The following is a 15,133-nucleotide window of genomic DNA, read 5'->3' as shown; positions in this document are numbered from 1 at the left end:
TATGAACCAATCTACATCATCTTCCATTATTATCATTTAACCATATATAATTTCAATTCTGTATCTTTCAAAAACAAATCTCATCCTTACTAACCGCTTGCCTTCAGAGGTTGGGGGTGCTTCATCACTGGAGTCTTTTTTAAGAAGATACTGGACAGCCGCTTGTCTGAAATGGCATAGGGTCTCCTGCTAGAGCAAAGGGGTTGGACTAGAAGACCTCCAAAGTCCCTTCCCGCTCTATTTCCAATTCGGATTCCTTCAGGCCCTTCGGGTGAAAGCGAAGCTTGCAGTTGCGGCGCAGTCCGGGAGGGGGCGCCCGCGGGAGCGCCGCCGGCCGCAGTGAAGCAAAGGGGCGGGGACAGGCGGGAGCAGCAGCAGCTGCAGCCGCGCAGCCCCCACCGGTCAGCCGGGAGTCTCCCCCCCCCCTCCCCCCAAGGCGGCCCGGGCTTCCCCGGCCCCATCGGACGGAACCCAGACGGGGGATCGGCGGCCTCTGCCGTTTGCGGTACGGGGTTCCTTGCGAGCTCCGCAAGGTGGAAGAGCTGGGCGGCCGGGGGCTTCTTTCCAGGATAGCGGGCGGAGCGTTGCAAAAGGGAGGCCTCCCCTCCGTCCCGGGAAAAAGGCGCGCCGCTGCCCGCTTTGCAGCCCCGATCCCGGAGCCTGCATCGCATCGCATTGCATTGTCTTGCATCGCCTGCCGTTGCATTGCATTGTGTTGCGCCGCATCCTTTGCTTCCCAGCGCAGGGGGGGTTTTCGGCGGGCCGGGCTCCGTACCGCGGAGAAGAAAGGAGCGATCTCTATCCTCCTCCGTCCCCGGGAGCGCGGGGGTGGGGTGGGGGATGCCGATGCAGGGCCGCCGCTGAACTCTTGCACCCCGAATGGGTGGGTGGGTGTGCATTCGCGCGCTAGTATTTGTGTGGGTGTGTATGTGCGCACAAGAGAGCGGGAGACCCCCGGCTGGAAGATCAGCCTTTGACCTTTTTTTGTGGGGGTGGGGTAAGCAGAAGGGGCCCGGGTTGGCCCTGCGGCTCCCTCCTCTTTCCCCAAATAAAGGGGTGGGGAGACCGCTAAAGAGGACTTTTTCTTTTAGCTTTGTGTTATTTTTCTGGTTGGGGATTTCAAGTTTGCTGGAATACGATGCCCCGTTTAACAACATGGCCCTTTGGATGCACAAAAGTTGTGTGTGTGTGTGTATAAAAGTAGTGTGTGTATATATATATATACACTACACAAAAGTAGTGTATGTGTGTGTGTGTGTGTGTATATACACACATATAAGGTATTCAGCTTTGTTCGGGTATTTTCCCACATCATTATAGTTGTGCTTTTAAAGTTGTAGCAATTCGGCAGAATCCCATCTGCCATCATCAGGCTTCTGTATTGTGTTTGTCTGTGAGTCAGACTTTTACAGTTGTTCTGGGAAAATACCCGAACAAAGCTGAATACCATACATGTAAGTACCCACGAAAACTTAAGAAAACATATATGTCTGTGTGTGTGTGTGTATACACACACATACACACATACTATCATCTATCTATATCTATATCATCTATCGTTTATATCTGTATCATCTATATCTCTATCTCTTATCTATCTCTATCTATCTATCTATCTATCTATATCTTATCTATTTATCTATCTATCTAGTCTATAAAGTGCCCTTAGGTTGTTATTCTGCTTGGGTGTATGGTAAGGTAGCTTGTGGTTGTTGTTTTTCTAGCTCAAATGATGCATGTTTATTTAGAACTCAAAATGTGAATCTTAGCAAATATCTGTTCTCTTTTTTTTAATGTATTTTTTAATTTTAATTATGAGAATACAACACAATACATCCAACTTAGCCTTGTTATACACATATACATTTTACTTCATCATTTGTAATCTCCTTATTTGATATATTAATTACTCATTAATCTAATCATAACTACTAATATTTCGACCTTGTCTTCTGCTATATAACCACTGATAAAATGTATTCCATGTTTTATAATATTTAGATTCTGCTTTGTCTTTTATTTCTAAAGTTATCTGATTCTGCACGTGCCATAATTGTTCTTATTATTTCTGTTTCTGGAGGTATGATTTCATTTTTCCACTATTGTGCATATATTATTCTAGCTGCCGTCAATACATGTATTATTAGACGCATTATTTCCTCCTTAATTTTTTTCTGATATATATCTGAAATATATATATCTGTTCTCTTTTATCCTTCTTTACAGTCTCCAAGCTATTGGACAGCCTTGCCCGTTTATGCTAAAAAGTGATTGATCTGATAAATATATAACTCCCGGTTTCCCAGAAAGCAAACGGGCGAGAAAACATTAAAAAGAATTAGAAGAAAAGATCAGAAGAAACAAAGACTCTGGCTTTTCCATTCAGTCTGTCAAAGCAAGCAATTCAGGAACCACCTGAAAAGGTCAAAAGAGATCCATTCATTGGAATGGAGGAGCGCTGGGATACACAATGGGAGCCATTTCTCGAAACACAACCCACCCACGCAGGCAGGCACTTGGAGGCTTCTCCCTGGCAAGACCCCAAGGCCTTCCTGGCCTCCTTCGAGCAGGTGGCCACGGCCTGCCGGTGGCCCAGAGCAGAGTGGGTGGCCCAACTTTTGCCAGCCCTTTATGGAGATGCGGAAGAGGCCTTTCAGAGCCTGGATATCATTCATCAAGAGGATTACGAGACCGTGAAGGTGGCCATCTTGAGGGGAGATGCGGTGAAAAGCGAGGCCCAGCGTCAACGTTTCAGACAGTTCTACTGCCAGGAAGTGGAAGACCCACGGAAGGTTCAAAGCCACCTCGAGGAGCTTTGCCACCAGTGGCTGAAGCCCGAGAGTCACACCAAGGATCAGATCCTGGAGCTCTTGATCTTAGAGCAATTCCTGGCCAGCCTACCTCCAAAGCTTCAGGACTGGGTTCAGTCCAAGAGGCCGCAGACGAGTTCCCAGGCTGTGGCCCTGATGGAGAACTTCCTTAGGAGCCAGCCGGAAGTCAAATCCAAGCCGTGTCAGGTATGAATAGAATAGAATAGAATAGAATAGAATAGAATAGAATAGAATAATAGAATAGAATAGAATAGAATAGAATAGAATAGAATAGAATAGAATAGAATAGAATTCTTTATTGGACAAGTGTGATTGGACACACAAGGAATTTGTCTTTGGTGCAAATGCTCTCCATGTACATAAAAGAAAAGATACATTCATCAAGAATCATAAGGTACAACACTTAATAATAGTCATAGGGTACAATAAGCAATCATAGGGTACAATAAGTCATACTAGGAAACAGTCAATATAGATCGTAAGGATACAAGCGACAAAGTTACAGTCATACAATCACAAGTGGGAGGGGATGGGCGATAAAGAGTGATGAGAAGGTTAATAATAATAGTAGTGCAAACTTTGTAAATAACGGTTTACGATGTAACTCTCCTTTAAATTCCTATTTACAGTGGATATAAAAGAAGTCTAGGTACACCTATTAAAATGCCAGGGTTTTGAAATGTCAACCAATCAGATTAAGATAAATCACTTCAGAATTTTTTCCTATTTTAATAGCAATAGCACTTAGACTTATATACCGTTTCACAGTGCATTTGTACATAAGCAGTTTACAGAGTCAGCCTATTGCCCCCAACAATCTGGGTCCTCATTTTACCCACCTCGGAAGGATGGAAGGCTGAGTCAACCTTGAGCGTGGTGAGATTTGAACTGCCAAATTGTAGGCAACTGGCAGTCAGCAGAAGAAGTCTGCAGTAGTGCATTCTAACCACTGTGCCACCACATAAGCTGTAAAATTCAATTGAAAAACAGAGTGAAATCTTCCAAGGGAAAAAAAAACAACAAAAATTTACAATTAAGGTTGCAATGGTGATTGTGTGACCCAGGGTCACTACAACCAGTTGTATGTGTGACCTTCGAGGACCAACTGCAACGAGGCCATCATAACATCCTTAATCAATCAGAATAGAGCTGGAAGGGATCTTGGAGCTGGAAGGGATTTCTCTAGCTCAAGCTAGAGGTCCTATATCAGTGGTGGCTAACCTTTTTGGGCTCCTGTGCCAAAAATTGTGCGCGCACTTGCACGCTCGCGCTCGCATGCCAGCACTCAGAAGGCAATGTGCACACCCCCCACGCCCCCTACGCATGTGCGCACAATCCCCCCACCCCCTGCTGCCCCCTTACCTGCACTGTGCCTCACAGCTGTTTTTTGGCCGGTTTGAGGCCTTTTTCGGCCTCCCAAAGGCTTGAGGAAGGCGTCTGCAGGCTTCTGCAAGCTTTGTAGGCCGAAAACTAGCCCTGTTCCGTCACTTCCCGTATTTTTGGAAAAAGAGGAAATGATGAAATGGGGCTAGCTTTCGGCCTACAAAGCTTGCAGAAGCCTTCCTCAAGCCTTTGGGAGGCCGAAAAAGGCCTCAAACCAGCCAAAAATCAGCTGTGAGGCGGGCACAAGCGCAGTGAGGTAAGTTTGCCTGCAGCTCGCGTGCTGGCATAAATGACTGTGCGTGCCACAGATTCGCCATCACAGGCCTATATCATTTTAGACAAGTCTCTCTTTAAAAACCTCCAGTGATGGAGCACCCAGAACATCTGGAAGCAAGCTATTCCACTGGTTAAGTTGGTCTTGATGAGCCTCAAACAAACCAAGGGCCTGCTGTGACTGTATGTGGGATGTGTGTGTGTGGTGTTGGTGCATGTGTGGTGTTGTGTCTGTGTCAGGATTCCAGCAATCGCCCTAATGAAATCATGATTCTCAAGCCAAACTTTAAAAAACTTCAAAGGATTTATTAGAGGCGACATACTGACACTGCCCTGTGTGAAGCCAACTCTGGCATCCATAATTTACAGTTCCCTGTGACCCTGTTTCCCCGCTTCCCCCTGGGTGTCTTGTAAACCAGATTCTCCAATTGAGCAAGTTCACGGGCTGGGTGTCATCAATCACGTTCTCCAATTAAATATATTCACGGGCAAAAGCTCTGGTAGTTTAGTTACAATCTTTTATATATATATAATATATAATATATATATATATATATTTATATATATGTTAAAAATAAAAAAAACTTTATATATATTCATATATATATATATATATATATATATATATATATATATATATATATATATATATATATGGATGGATCTTTGGTTATTCGGTTTTCTCCCGCGTAAGATTCAAAGTATCTAGGCAACGTTTCGCGAGGTCCCACTCGCCATCTTCAGGCTGGTGCTTTCGGCTTAGTGCCAGTGCAAGCAGTGTGTGACCGGAGCTGCCATCTCTCTATATATATACAAGTGGTGGGGGATGGTGTGCTGGGCTGGTTGGCTGTGCTGCAGCCTCTTGATTGGTGGTATTGATTTATATATATATAAAGTTTTTTTTATTTTTAACAACAAACATAGACAAGTACAAACATAAAACAACAAAATAAAACCATCTTTTAATTGTACAGTGTGTTGGTTGGTATATAATTTTTGTGCACAATATATACGATCTTTTCCTCTTGAATTTAAATTTACATTCATATTATATTAACTTTCCATATCATATTATTATTACACCATCGTTAAATTTAAGTTTCAAGTCCACATTATCCTTTAGAGCAAAATCTCAATTCTTACCAATTTTAATACATATTAAAAGTCATTCTAGTTAACAATCTTTTGAAGGTAAGAGTTGGAAATGTACTTTCGCTTTCAAACTGCTGCACTGCTCTTCCACATTTCCTTCCTCTCCCTCCCCATTTTTTTTATGGCAACTACTAAAACAGGCATAGGAATGTTTTATGAGTTGACAGTCTGTGTGTGTGTGTGTGTGTGTGTGTGTGTGTGTGTGAAAATCAGCTCTCCTGAGGGAAACTCTGTTCCCTGTTTCAGGGGCCATTGAAAGGGAAGCATTTACATGAAGAAGAGTCTGTGGAGACGGCAAACAGCGAACATGGTGAGAACAAGATCAATAAGGCAGGTAAGGGTTTTCCTGAAATATAAGCAGCAGCACGCAAATACTGTAATGTAATGTTTCCGAATTCTGTTTTTATATAAATAAAAATCAAGCTTTTTGTGTACCCTCATCTTCCTTGCTAGCCATTTTTAATTGAATTAGATTTTAATTTAATTTGTGTCCTTCCGACAAGCAAAGTCACTGGAAAATAGGAGGAGGAAGGTATTTGTTGCCTTTGGTTATTTGTAAAATAAGTTATTTGTTAAGGACAAATTACAATGGTTTAAAGCATGAAAATCACGCTATGAAATACTTCAAACACAAAAGATAAATTGGGAATGTCACAATCTTGAAACAAAAACTGCCTTTCCCAAAAGTTTTGAGACTAAAAGAAAACTCATCCACTCTAAACACCCAGATGCTTGCATGTGACTATCTTGCTTTAAAAAAAAAAAAGCAGCGATCTCCTGCTTTCAATTGTTTAATTTTCATTATTATTATTATTTTCATACTGGGCTATGTCTCTTGACCTCCTGCAAAAAGCAATCTAATCTCAATGTATTCCAATTCTAGGTTTTAGAGGACAGCGGATGGAGCAAATGCCGAAAGAAGGAAAATTTGGAAGTGCAGATTTAGAAGAGGAAACAGAAGGAGGAAAACGGCCCGGTGCAATTCAGTCTGAGTCCGAGCAACAACCATCCCAGAAGAACCAAAATGATCCATTTTGGGGGGTGGCAGAGAGCTGGGAAATCCAGTGGCAGCGGTTCCTCCAGACATCACAACCCCCTCCCAATAGATGGAAGAATCCGATGAGGTCAGAGGATTCCCCCTGGGAAAACCCCAAGGCCTTCCTGCTCTCCTTTGAGCAAGTGGCCGAAGCTTGCCGCTGGCCTAGGGAAGAATGGGCCGCCCAGCTCTTCCCAGCCTTGAGCGGAGAAGCGGAAGAGGCCGTTCAAAACCTGGAAATCCAAGAGCGGGAAAACTATGGCAAAGTGAAGGCGGCCATCTTGCGAGAGGAAGCCCTGAGGACGGAGATGCAACGCCAGCATTTTCGGCAGTTCTGCTGCCAGGAGTTGGGAGACCCCGGAGATTTTACGGCCAACTCCACCAGCTGTGTCTCCAATGGCTGAAGCCTGAGAGACACACCAAGGAGCAGATCTTGGAGCTGCTGATTCTGGAGCAGTTCTTGGTCAGCCTCCCACCAGATCTCCGGATCTGGATCCGAGCAGGAAGGCCAGATACGTGTTCCCAGGCGGTGGCCCTGGTGGAGGACTTCCTGTCGAGCCTGCAAGAGGCCAAATCTGGATCCTGTCAGGTAGGATCTGAATTCCAGAACTGACGGTACAGAATCTGGATTAGGCTTCTGGAATTGCCAGCATATAATCTGATGCAAAGGCTTTACACTCGTAATACAGTGGAACCTCGGGTCACGAACACTTCCAAATCGAGTTCCAATCAAAAAAATCCACCCGATTTTTGAATTGGGGTCACGATTCAAAAATCGGGTGACGAACAAACCCGGCCGTGGCAGATTCCCTTTCCGTGCCGATTTCCCCATCCGCGCATGTGCAGTCCATGCAATTTTTGTCCGTGCATGCGCAATCAGTCGTGCTTCTGGTCATGACCAAACCGAGTTGCAACCGTGGTCATGGAACAGATTATGTTTGCAACACGAGGTTCCACTGTACACAAGGATGAAAGCCAGCTTTTAAAATGAAATGTATTTAAAAAAATTTTTTTTTCATTACAGTTGTCTATTTTCTACACAACTGTGTTTCCTGCAAAAAAAAAACAACAGTTTAGAGGGAGGAAATTTCACAGGACGGGGCGGTTGCTGGAATTGGGTATGTCTAGTTTAATGAAAAGAAGGACTAGGGGTGACATGTGACAAGAGCCTCGGTGGTGCAGTGGTTACAGTGCAGTACTGCAAACTACTTCTGCTGACAGCCAGCTGCCTGCAGTTTGGCAGATCAAATCCCACCAGGCTTAAGGTTGACTCAGCCTTTCATCCTTTTGAGGCGGGTAAAATGAGGACCCAGATTGTTGGGGGCAATATGCTGACTCTGTAAAACTGCTTAGAGAGGCCACTATAAAGCGGTATGTAAGTCTAAGTGCTATTGCTATATTAGCAGTGGTCTCATATGTCAGGAGCTGCCACAATGAAGAGGGAGTCAAGCTATTCTTCAAAACCCCTGAAGGCAGGACAAGAAGCAATGGGTGGAAACTAATCAAGGAGAGAAGCAACCTAGAATTAAGGATAAATTTCCTCACAGTTAGAACAATAAACCAGTGGAAACAACTGGCCTCCAGAAGTTGTGAATGCTCCAACACTGGAGGTTTTTTAAAAAGAGATTGGACTGGTTGTTATACCTTGAAATGGTATAGGGCCTCCTGTTTGAGCAGGGGGTTGGACTAGAAGACCTCCAAGGTCCCTTCCAACTCTGTTACTCTGTTTTCCAGCTTTGGGAAGGTCAAACTCTTATATGGGAACTATGAGAGGTTTAACATTTTACATACAGCTACTCCTTGCTTAAGAATAGAAGAGAATTCTTTTATTGGACAAGTTTGATTGGACACCCAAGGAATTTGTTTTGGTGCAAATACTCTCATATACATAAAAGAAAAGATTCACCAAGAATCATAAGGCACAACACTTAATGATAGTCATAGGATACAATAAGCAATCAAATCATACTAGGAAACAGTCCATATAAATCGTAAGGATACAAGCGACAAAGTTACAATCATACAGTCACAAATGGGAGGGGATGGGCGATAAGGAGTGATGAGAAGGTTAATAGTAATAGCAGTGCAGACTTTGTAAATAGTTAGTTGAGGGAATTATTTGTTTAGCAGAGTGATGGTGTTTGGGGGAAAAACTATCCTTGTGTCTAGTTGTTCTGGTGTGCAGTGCTCTATGGGGTCGTTTTGAGGGAAATTTATGTCCGTGATGTGAGGGGTCTGTAAATATTTTCACAGCCCTCTTTTTGACTCGTGCATATATATACAGGTCCTCGATTGAAGGCAGATTGGTAGCAATTGTCTTTTCTGCAGTCCTAATTACTCTCTGGAGTCTGTGTCTGTCCTGTTGGGTTGCAGAACCAAACCAGACAGTTAAAAGTCTAGTCACTTAATGGCTGTTTGAAGACCTCCCCAGAAAGTACTTAGGATGCAGTATTGAAGTTGACCTCCCCCTGCCCCCCTCCCTCGTGGTCACATGATTGCATTTTGGTGCTTGTCACCTGGCTCACCTTCATGGCCTTTTGCAGCATCCAGTGGTCACATTATCGTAATTTTGTCAGGGTGGGATGGGGTTGACTGATTTTCAGTGTTTCCTTTTGGTTTCCTGCCCCCCAAAAAAAAACACATTTTGGACAAAAATAGATTCACTTGCCAATCGCCATGTTTGCTAAGTGACTGCTGCAAAAAAAAAAAAAAAGTAATAAAATTGGACACAATTGTACAATCTGCTTAATGACCGCAACGTCTTATGACTGGAATACCACACTCATTTATGTTCACAGCTTGAGGATTACCTATGCCAGTGGCCCCCAACCTTTTTGTGCCGCGCCCGGTACCGGCATCACAAAATCATCCACGGCCCGGTACCAGCATCACAAAATCATCCGCTGCCCGGTACCGCATCAGCACGCATGGCAAGGCGAGCGAGCGACCGGCCAGCCAGCCATCCCCCACTTCTCCCCGCCGCCTTCAACTCCTCCTTTGTACCTGTGTCGATGGGCGCGACGGCTTCGGGATGGTCGCTTGGCTCGCCTTGCCATGCGTGCTGAAAGAATCCTCGCGCCTTAGTTTTGTTGAAGCCGCGTGCCCCCTCGATGAAACTAAGGCGCGAAGATTCTTTCAGCATCCAAACGCTGCTTTCTACCGGAAAAGCTCACCGGAAGCACTTTTTCATCAAAACAAGATGGCGGCGCCCAGCAAACCGGCGGCCCGGTAGAAATTGTCCCACGGACGGTACCGTCCGGGACGTGGTTGGGGACCCCTGACCTACACTGTTTTGGATCCTGTCTGACTCTGAGTAGCCCCCTGGGTAGCCCCCTCAGGGACCGGCTGAGTTCTCTCTTTTTTTTATTTATGGCGAAATCCATCTGAATGGATCCATCTGTCTCCCTGTTTCAGGAGCTGCTGAAGGAAGATCCTGTGGATTTTGATCCTGGAGAGGAAGAACTCTTGGAAACAATGAAGAGGGAAAGAGTTGAAATGGAGATCAGTATGTTGGGTAAGGATTCCCAGGGAAAGAGGAAATGTATGAGCGCGTGACAAAAGAAATTGAATGTGTAAGATTTGACATACAGGATAGATCTGGCCAAGATCTCATCAGTTAAACCAGGAGCTTGACTGATATTGGGGTGGTGGTAGTTCTTGGTGCTCTTTGAACTTGGTGTTATTTTACACTGTTTATATTATTTTATTTATACACATGGTTGGCTTGCAGTTGTTTTATTTCTTGCACGCTCCCAACTATACTTGGGGTATGGTTCTTACCAGCTACCAGACTATTCTGTCCTAGTCCTCACCAAAAAGCACTCAGTCAAATTCTGAGTCCCCGCCAAAACCTCTTTATTTACAATAATGTGAATTATTTCATTCACAGTCAGCCAACAGCTTGGCAAACAGTCTCGCGAAGGTAGACTAATTATCTCAGACTTTTATCAATCCTGGAATGCTGCCCGGTAAATAGTTCCACGCTCACTGTTGGCAGGGAAGGCTGGGTTTACAGACAAATCTCCGCGAGGCTGGAACAAACGACCGAATGAGCGAGTTGTTTCCTGCAAAAGCCCCCTCCCCTTTTGCTCCTCTTTTAATCCTGATGGGAGGGGCCATTCATCGTCCACCTGTGTCCTTGCTCCCACATCGACCCTGAGTTCTTAATTGCTCCTTTCTTTTAGCAAATCTGCGTGTACGCAGGCTGGGAACCGGTTCCAATTGCTCCCCAGCATCATTGCTATCTGAGCCCGAAGGCAGCTGATGACTGCCAGCCTGCCCTCTGCCTCTGATGCAGATCCCTTATCTGAGCTTTCCTCAGTCTCCAAGACTGGCCCAAGTTCCACCCCAACCTCCTCACTACTGTCTGACTCTGCGGGCCACAACCCAGACGTTCAGCAGAGTGAAACACATTGGAAGAAAATTCCAACCAAAAGGAAGTCAAAGGCCTTGTGAAAATAAGTAATCAAGGCATAGTTAACAATTTTTCTCTTTCTCGGCAGGTAACGGATGGGAAAGTGGAGTTAAGATGGACGACTCTTTGGATGAAGATGAAAATCTGGAGGCAACCTACAGGACAGACTCCCCGAGATGCCCGGTGGATCTGCCGTTAAACTTCGAGTCAAAACAGCAGACCCAGGAGACACCTATGGAGAACGAGAAGGAACGTCTTTTGCTAGCAAAAAGATTTTCTACTGCTGTAATTGGAAAGACCACTTTATCCAGCAAGGATAAAACACGCTTGTTTTCCAAGTATGGTCGGAAGTATCACTACAGAGTGGAACTTGACATGATAGATTCCTCGGAGGACTTTGAAGAATGGCCCAGCTCAGAGGAAGACCTCCAGTGTCTTTCCGACTTCTGCGGAAAGGAAGAAAACAGAAGGCTTGAGAAAAAGTGCAAGTTTTCTGGGAAGAGAAATGGGAATCGTTTGAATAGATACCAGCGTAGTTATCTAGAAGAAGAACACGACCGTTCTCTCGAATACAGGAAAACCTTCAGTCATGCAAACTCACTAAATATTATGCAGGCCCCTAACGAGGCTGAGAGGAAAGTGTATGAATGTTCTCAGTGCGGGAAACAATTTGGTAAATTTAGTCAGTGGAATCAACATCAGAAAATCCACACCGGAGAAAAACCGTACAAATGTTTCCAATGTGGAAAGTCTTTCAATCAAGCAGGAAATCTCAAGACCCACCAGAAAATCCATACTGGAGAGAGACCCTATAGATGTTCCCAGTGTGGGAAAAGCTTCAATCAAGCAGGAAATCTGAAAACCCACCAAAAAATCCATACCGGAGAGAGGCCCTACAAATGCCCTCAGTGTGGGAAAAGCTTCACCCGAGGGATCCTTCTGAAGATACATCAAAGAATCCACACTGGGGAAACCCCGTACAAATGTCCTGAGTGCGGGAAAGGATTCAATGAGATGCGCAACTTGAAAAGACACCAGAGAATTCATACCGGAGAGAAACCTCACCGATGTTCCCAGTGTGGGAAATGCTTCACCGAGGCAGATGTTTTGAAGATACACCAAAGAACGCACACCGGAGAGCGGCCATACAAGTGTTCGGAGTGCGGGAAATGCTTCAATAAATCGGGGACTTTGAGGAGACATCAAAGAATCCATACCGGCGAGAAACCCTACAAATGTTCTCAGTGCGGGAAAGGTTTCAACCAGATGGGGACGTTGAAAAAACACCAGAGGCTTCATCCAGGGGAGAAACACTACAAATGTTCTCCAATCCACGCTGCAATTTATATCGGCGAGAAACCGCACAAGTGTTCGGACTGCGGGAAATGTTTCCGACAGGCAGGACTTCTGAAGAGGCATCAAAGAATCCATACTGGCGAGAGACCCTACCGATGTTCTCAGTGTGGGAAATGGTTCAATCAGTCAGGAACTTTGAAGAGACATCAAAGAATTCATGCCGGAGACAAGCCACCCCAGTTTCTCAGCGGTGGAAATACGCCAGTCAGGGAAGTGACTTGAAGAACTATCTGGACATTCATATTTCAGGAAAAAAGCCACAGATGTAACTAAAACCTAGTGGGAAAAACCTCCCATGATCGGAATGTAGTAATTGAAAAATACAATCCATTGAAAATAAAGAGCGGCGGTAGAATAGAAGAAAGAGTTTTAGTGTATGATTGGGATAAAGGCAGAGAAGTCCTCGACTTGCAACCACAATAGGGGTTGGAATTTCAGTTGCTAAGTGATGCGGTCAATAAACGAGTTGCCATGGGACCAGATCTGATTTTACAACCGTTTTTTATCATGATTGTTAAGTAAATCTGGCTTCCCCAATTGACTTCACTTGTGGGAAAGTCACAAATTGCAATCACGAGATACTGCAACCGTCATAAAGGCGAGACCGTTGTCAAGTGTCGGAATTATTGTGTGATTGAGGAATGGTCGTAAGTCACTTTTTCCAAAACCATCGTAAGTTGGAACTGTCATTAAAGGAATGGTTATAAGTCAAGGACTACTTGTAAAATCAATATAAATGTTATTGCCCTCCATCTTTCGCCCAAGCTATGAAATATGTAGATTATGCTTTCTGAAAGCAGAGAGAGATCGAAAATGTGGAGTTGAATTCAACTTATTGCTTAGGAGCTTTTGAAAAGAATACAGAGAAAGGATCATTGTACACTTCCAATCCATTCGTGGATACCATACAGAATAAAGGGACTTGTTCTCTTTCATTCCACAGGGCAAAACAGGAAACCATGAAATGAATGCTGGGACAAAAACTCCTAAGACATTCATTAGTAATAAAAAAAAATGGTCGAGCAGTTGAATCAATTGTACAATGAGATGATGGTTCACTAGAGGTGTCCGTCTGTCACGGACACTAATTGGGATTCTCGCATGGAGCCGAGGTTGGACTTGATGCTCTTTAATGACTCTTTCCAGCTCTGGTTCCACGATTCCTGACAAGACCAAATGACGGTGAGTTTGGAGCCCAACTGTACCTGGCGGTTGGCCATTCTTTCATTTTGGCCGTCAGAGCTTGCATAGCATCTGGAGGTTCTTCTGGACTCAACAACCTTCTGGACTCACAAGTTCTGCTCAACAAGCAAGTGGCACATGGCTAGGAGGGCTTTTGCATAAATACATCTTGTGCATTTGTCACACTTTTTCCAACCCTATCGGGCCCTGCTCACAGTCGGCCATGCCTTACACATCTCTTGATTGGACTGTTGCACTGTACTCCAGAGGGCCTGCCTAACCCTAACCCTTGAAGAGCATTCAGAAGCTGCAACTGATCCAATAGGAGTGCATGGCCCACATAATGCCCTACTTGTCAAGCCCGAAATTGACGTGTAGTCATTTTATTTAGCCTTATTATATATTCCTTTTCTTTCTTTCTCTTTGCTGGTTATGGGGGGAAGGGTTTCAGGCTTGCCACATTCCTAAGGTGGGAGGAGTGGAGATTAGAGTTGTTTAGGCTAGGTGGTTCTTCTTCCCGTGGGAACAAAAGCTGACCCTGCTGACACCTGGAGGTGGAGATTGATGACATCAGGAAACGTTGATTTACTTCTATTGGGGAATATGACTTTTGGGAGCTGGTTTCTAACTTCCAATATTATGTGGTGTAATTCCGGGTTGGGTCAGATCTAGAAGGACAACAGACTCTGCCATGTTGATGCTTTCCTAAATAAAAAGAAATCGTTTTGGAAGATGGACTTTGCTCTTTTCTTTTTAAATGGATTTCATCACTTGGACACCTGACACCTACTATATGAGCTGCCCTCCCTCCCAAGATCCTTCAGGGTGCTGGTCATCACCTTTAAAGCCCTACCTGGCACAGGTGCCAAGTTTTATTTGCAGGACTGCCTGTCCCTGCTCCTCCCCTAATTCTGGCAGGGTGAGCGTACGCCATTAAACAACCCTTTAGTTAAACTGCTTCCTGGTGGGGACACGGAAGCACTGCCTTATGGAACAGCCTCCAGCTCAACCTTGACCTGCAGGAAAGCAGTGAGTATCTGGATTTCTCTCCCAGGTGCTAGGACCAGGATGTTGATCGTGCCGCCAAGATGTAGTTGATTGATGGAAGTAAGTTTTATCTGAACCCCTGCCATAGTTTTGAGTATTTGTTTTGTTTTGATCATATTGTGTTTTTTGCTCTTGCGTGCCACCTAGTGTCCTTTCTAATAGAAGGGTGGCTATGTAAGTTTGTTTAAGAAATAAAACTTTTTTTGTAAAATATATGTGTCTGTCTGTGTCTGTCTCTCTCTCTCTCTCACACACACACACACACACACTGGAGAGAGAATACCTAAATGTTATGGTATTCAAGTCAGTTCTGGAAAAAAAATGTACTCTATTGCAGGGCTCTCCAAACTTTACAACTTTAAAGACTTGTGGACTTCAACTCCCAGAATTCCTCAGCCAGCATGAGTGGCTGTCTGAGGGATTCTGGGAGTTGAAGTCCACAAGTCTTAAAAGTTACAA

General features: G+C 44.5%; 1 protein-coding gene across 1 annotated transcript; it reads left to right on the top strand.

Annotated features, from left to right (window-relative positions):
- The first annotated feature begins 349 nt into the window (after nucleotides 1–349).
- Nucleotides 350–14,877, top strand: LOC148131755 (uncharacterized). The gene is given in 7 exon segments (XM_087952892.1): nucleotides 350–505; nucleotides 2,227–3,017; nucleotides 5,886–5,973; nucleotides 6,523–7,038; nucleotides 7,041–7,264; nucleotides 10,090–10,189; nucleotides 11,178–14,877. Coding segments are annotated over 6 exon segments (2,988 nt in total). The 5' UTR covers nucleotides 350–505; nucleotides 2,227–2,447; the 3' UTR covers nucleotides 12,668–14,877.
- The last annotated feature ends 256 nt before the right edge of the window (nucleotides 14,878–15,133 follow it).

This window comes from Notechis scutatus, chromosome 2 (assembly GCF_049901735.1).
Source record: "Notechis scutatus isolate UNSWTSFEM ecotype Mainland chromosome 2, rNotScu1.2, whole genome shotgun sequence".
NCBI lineage: Eukaryota > Metazoa > Chordata > Lepidosauria > Squamata > Elapidae > Notechis > Notechis scutatus.
This window is presented reverse-complemented; position numbering and strand designations above follow the sequence as displayed.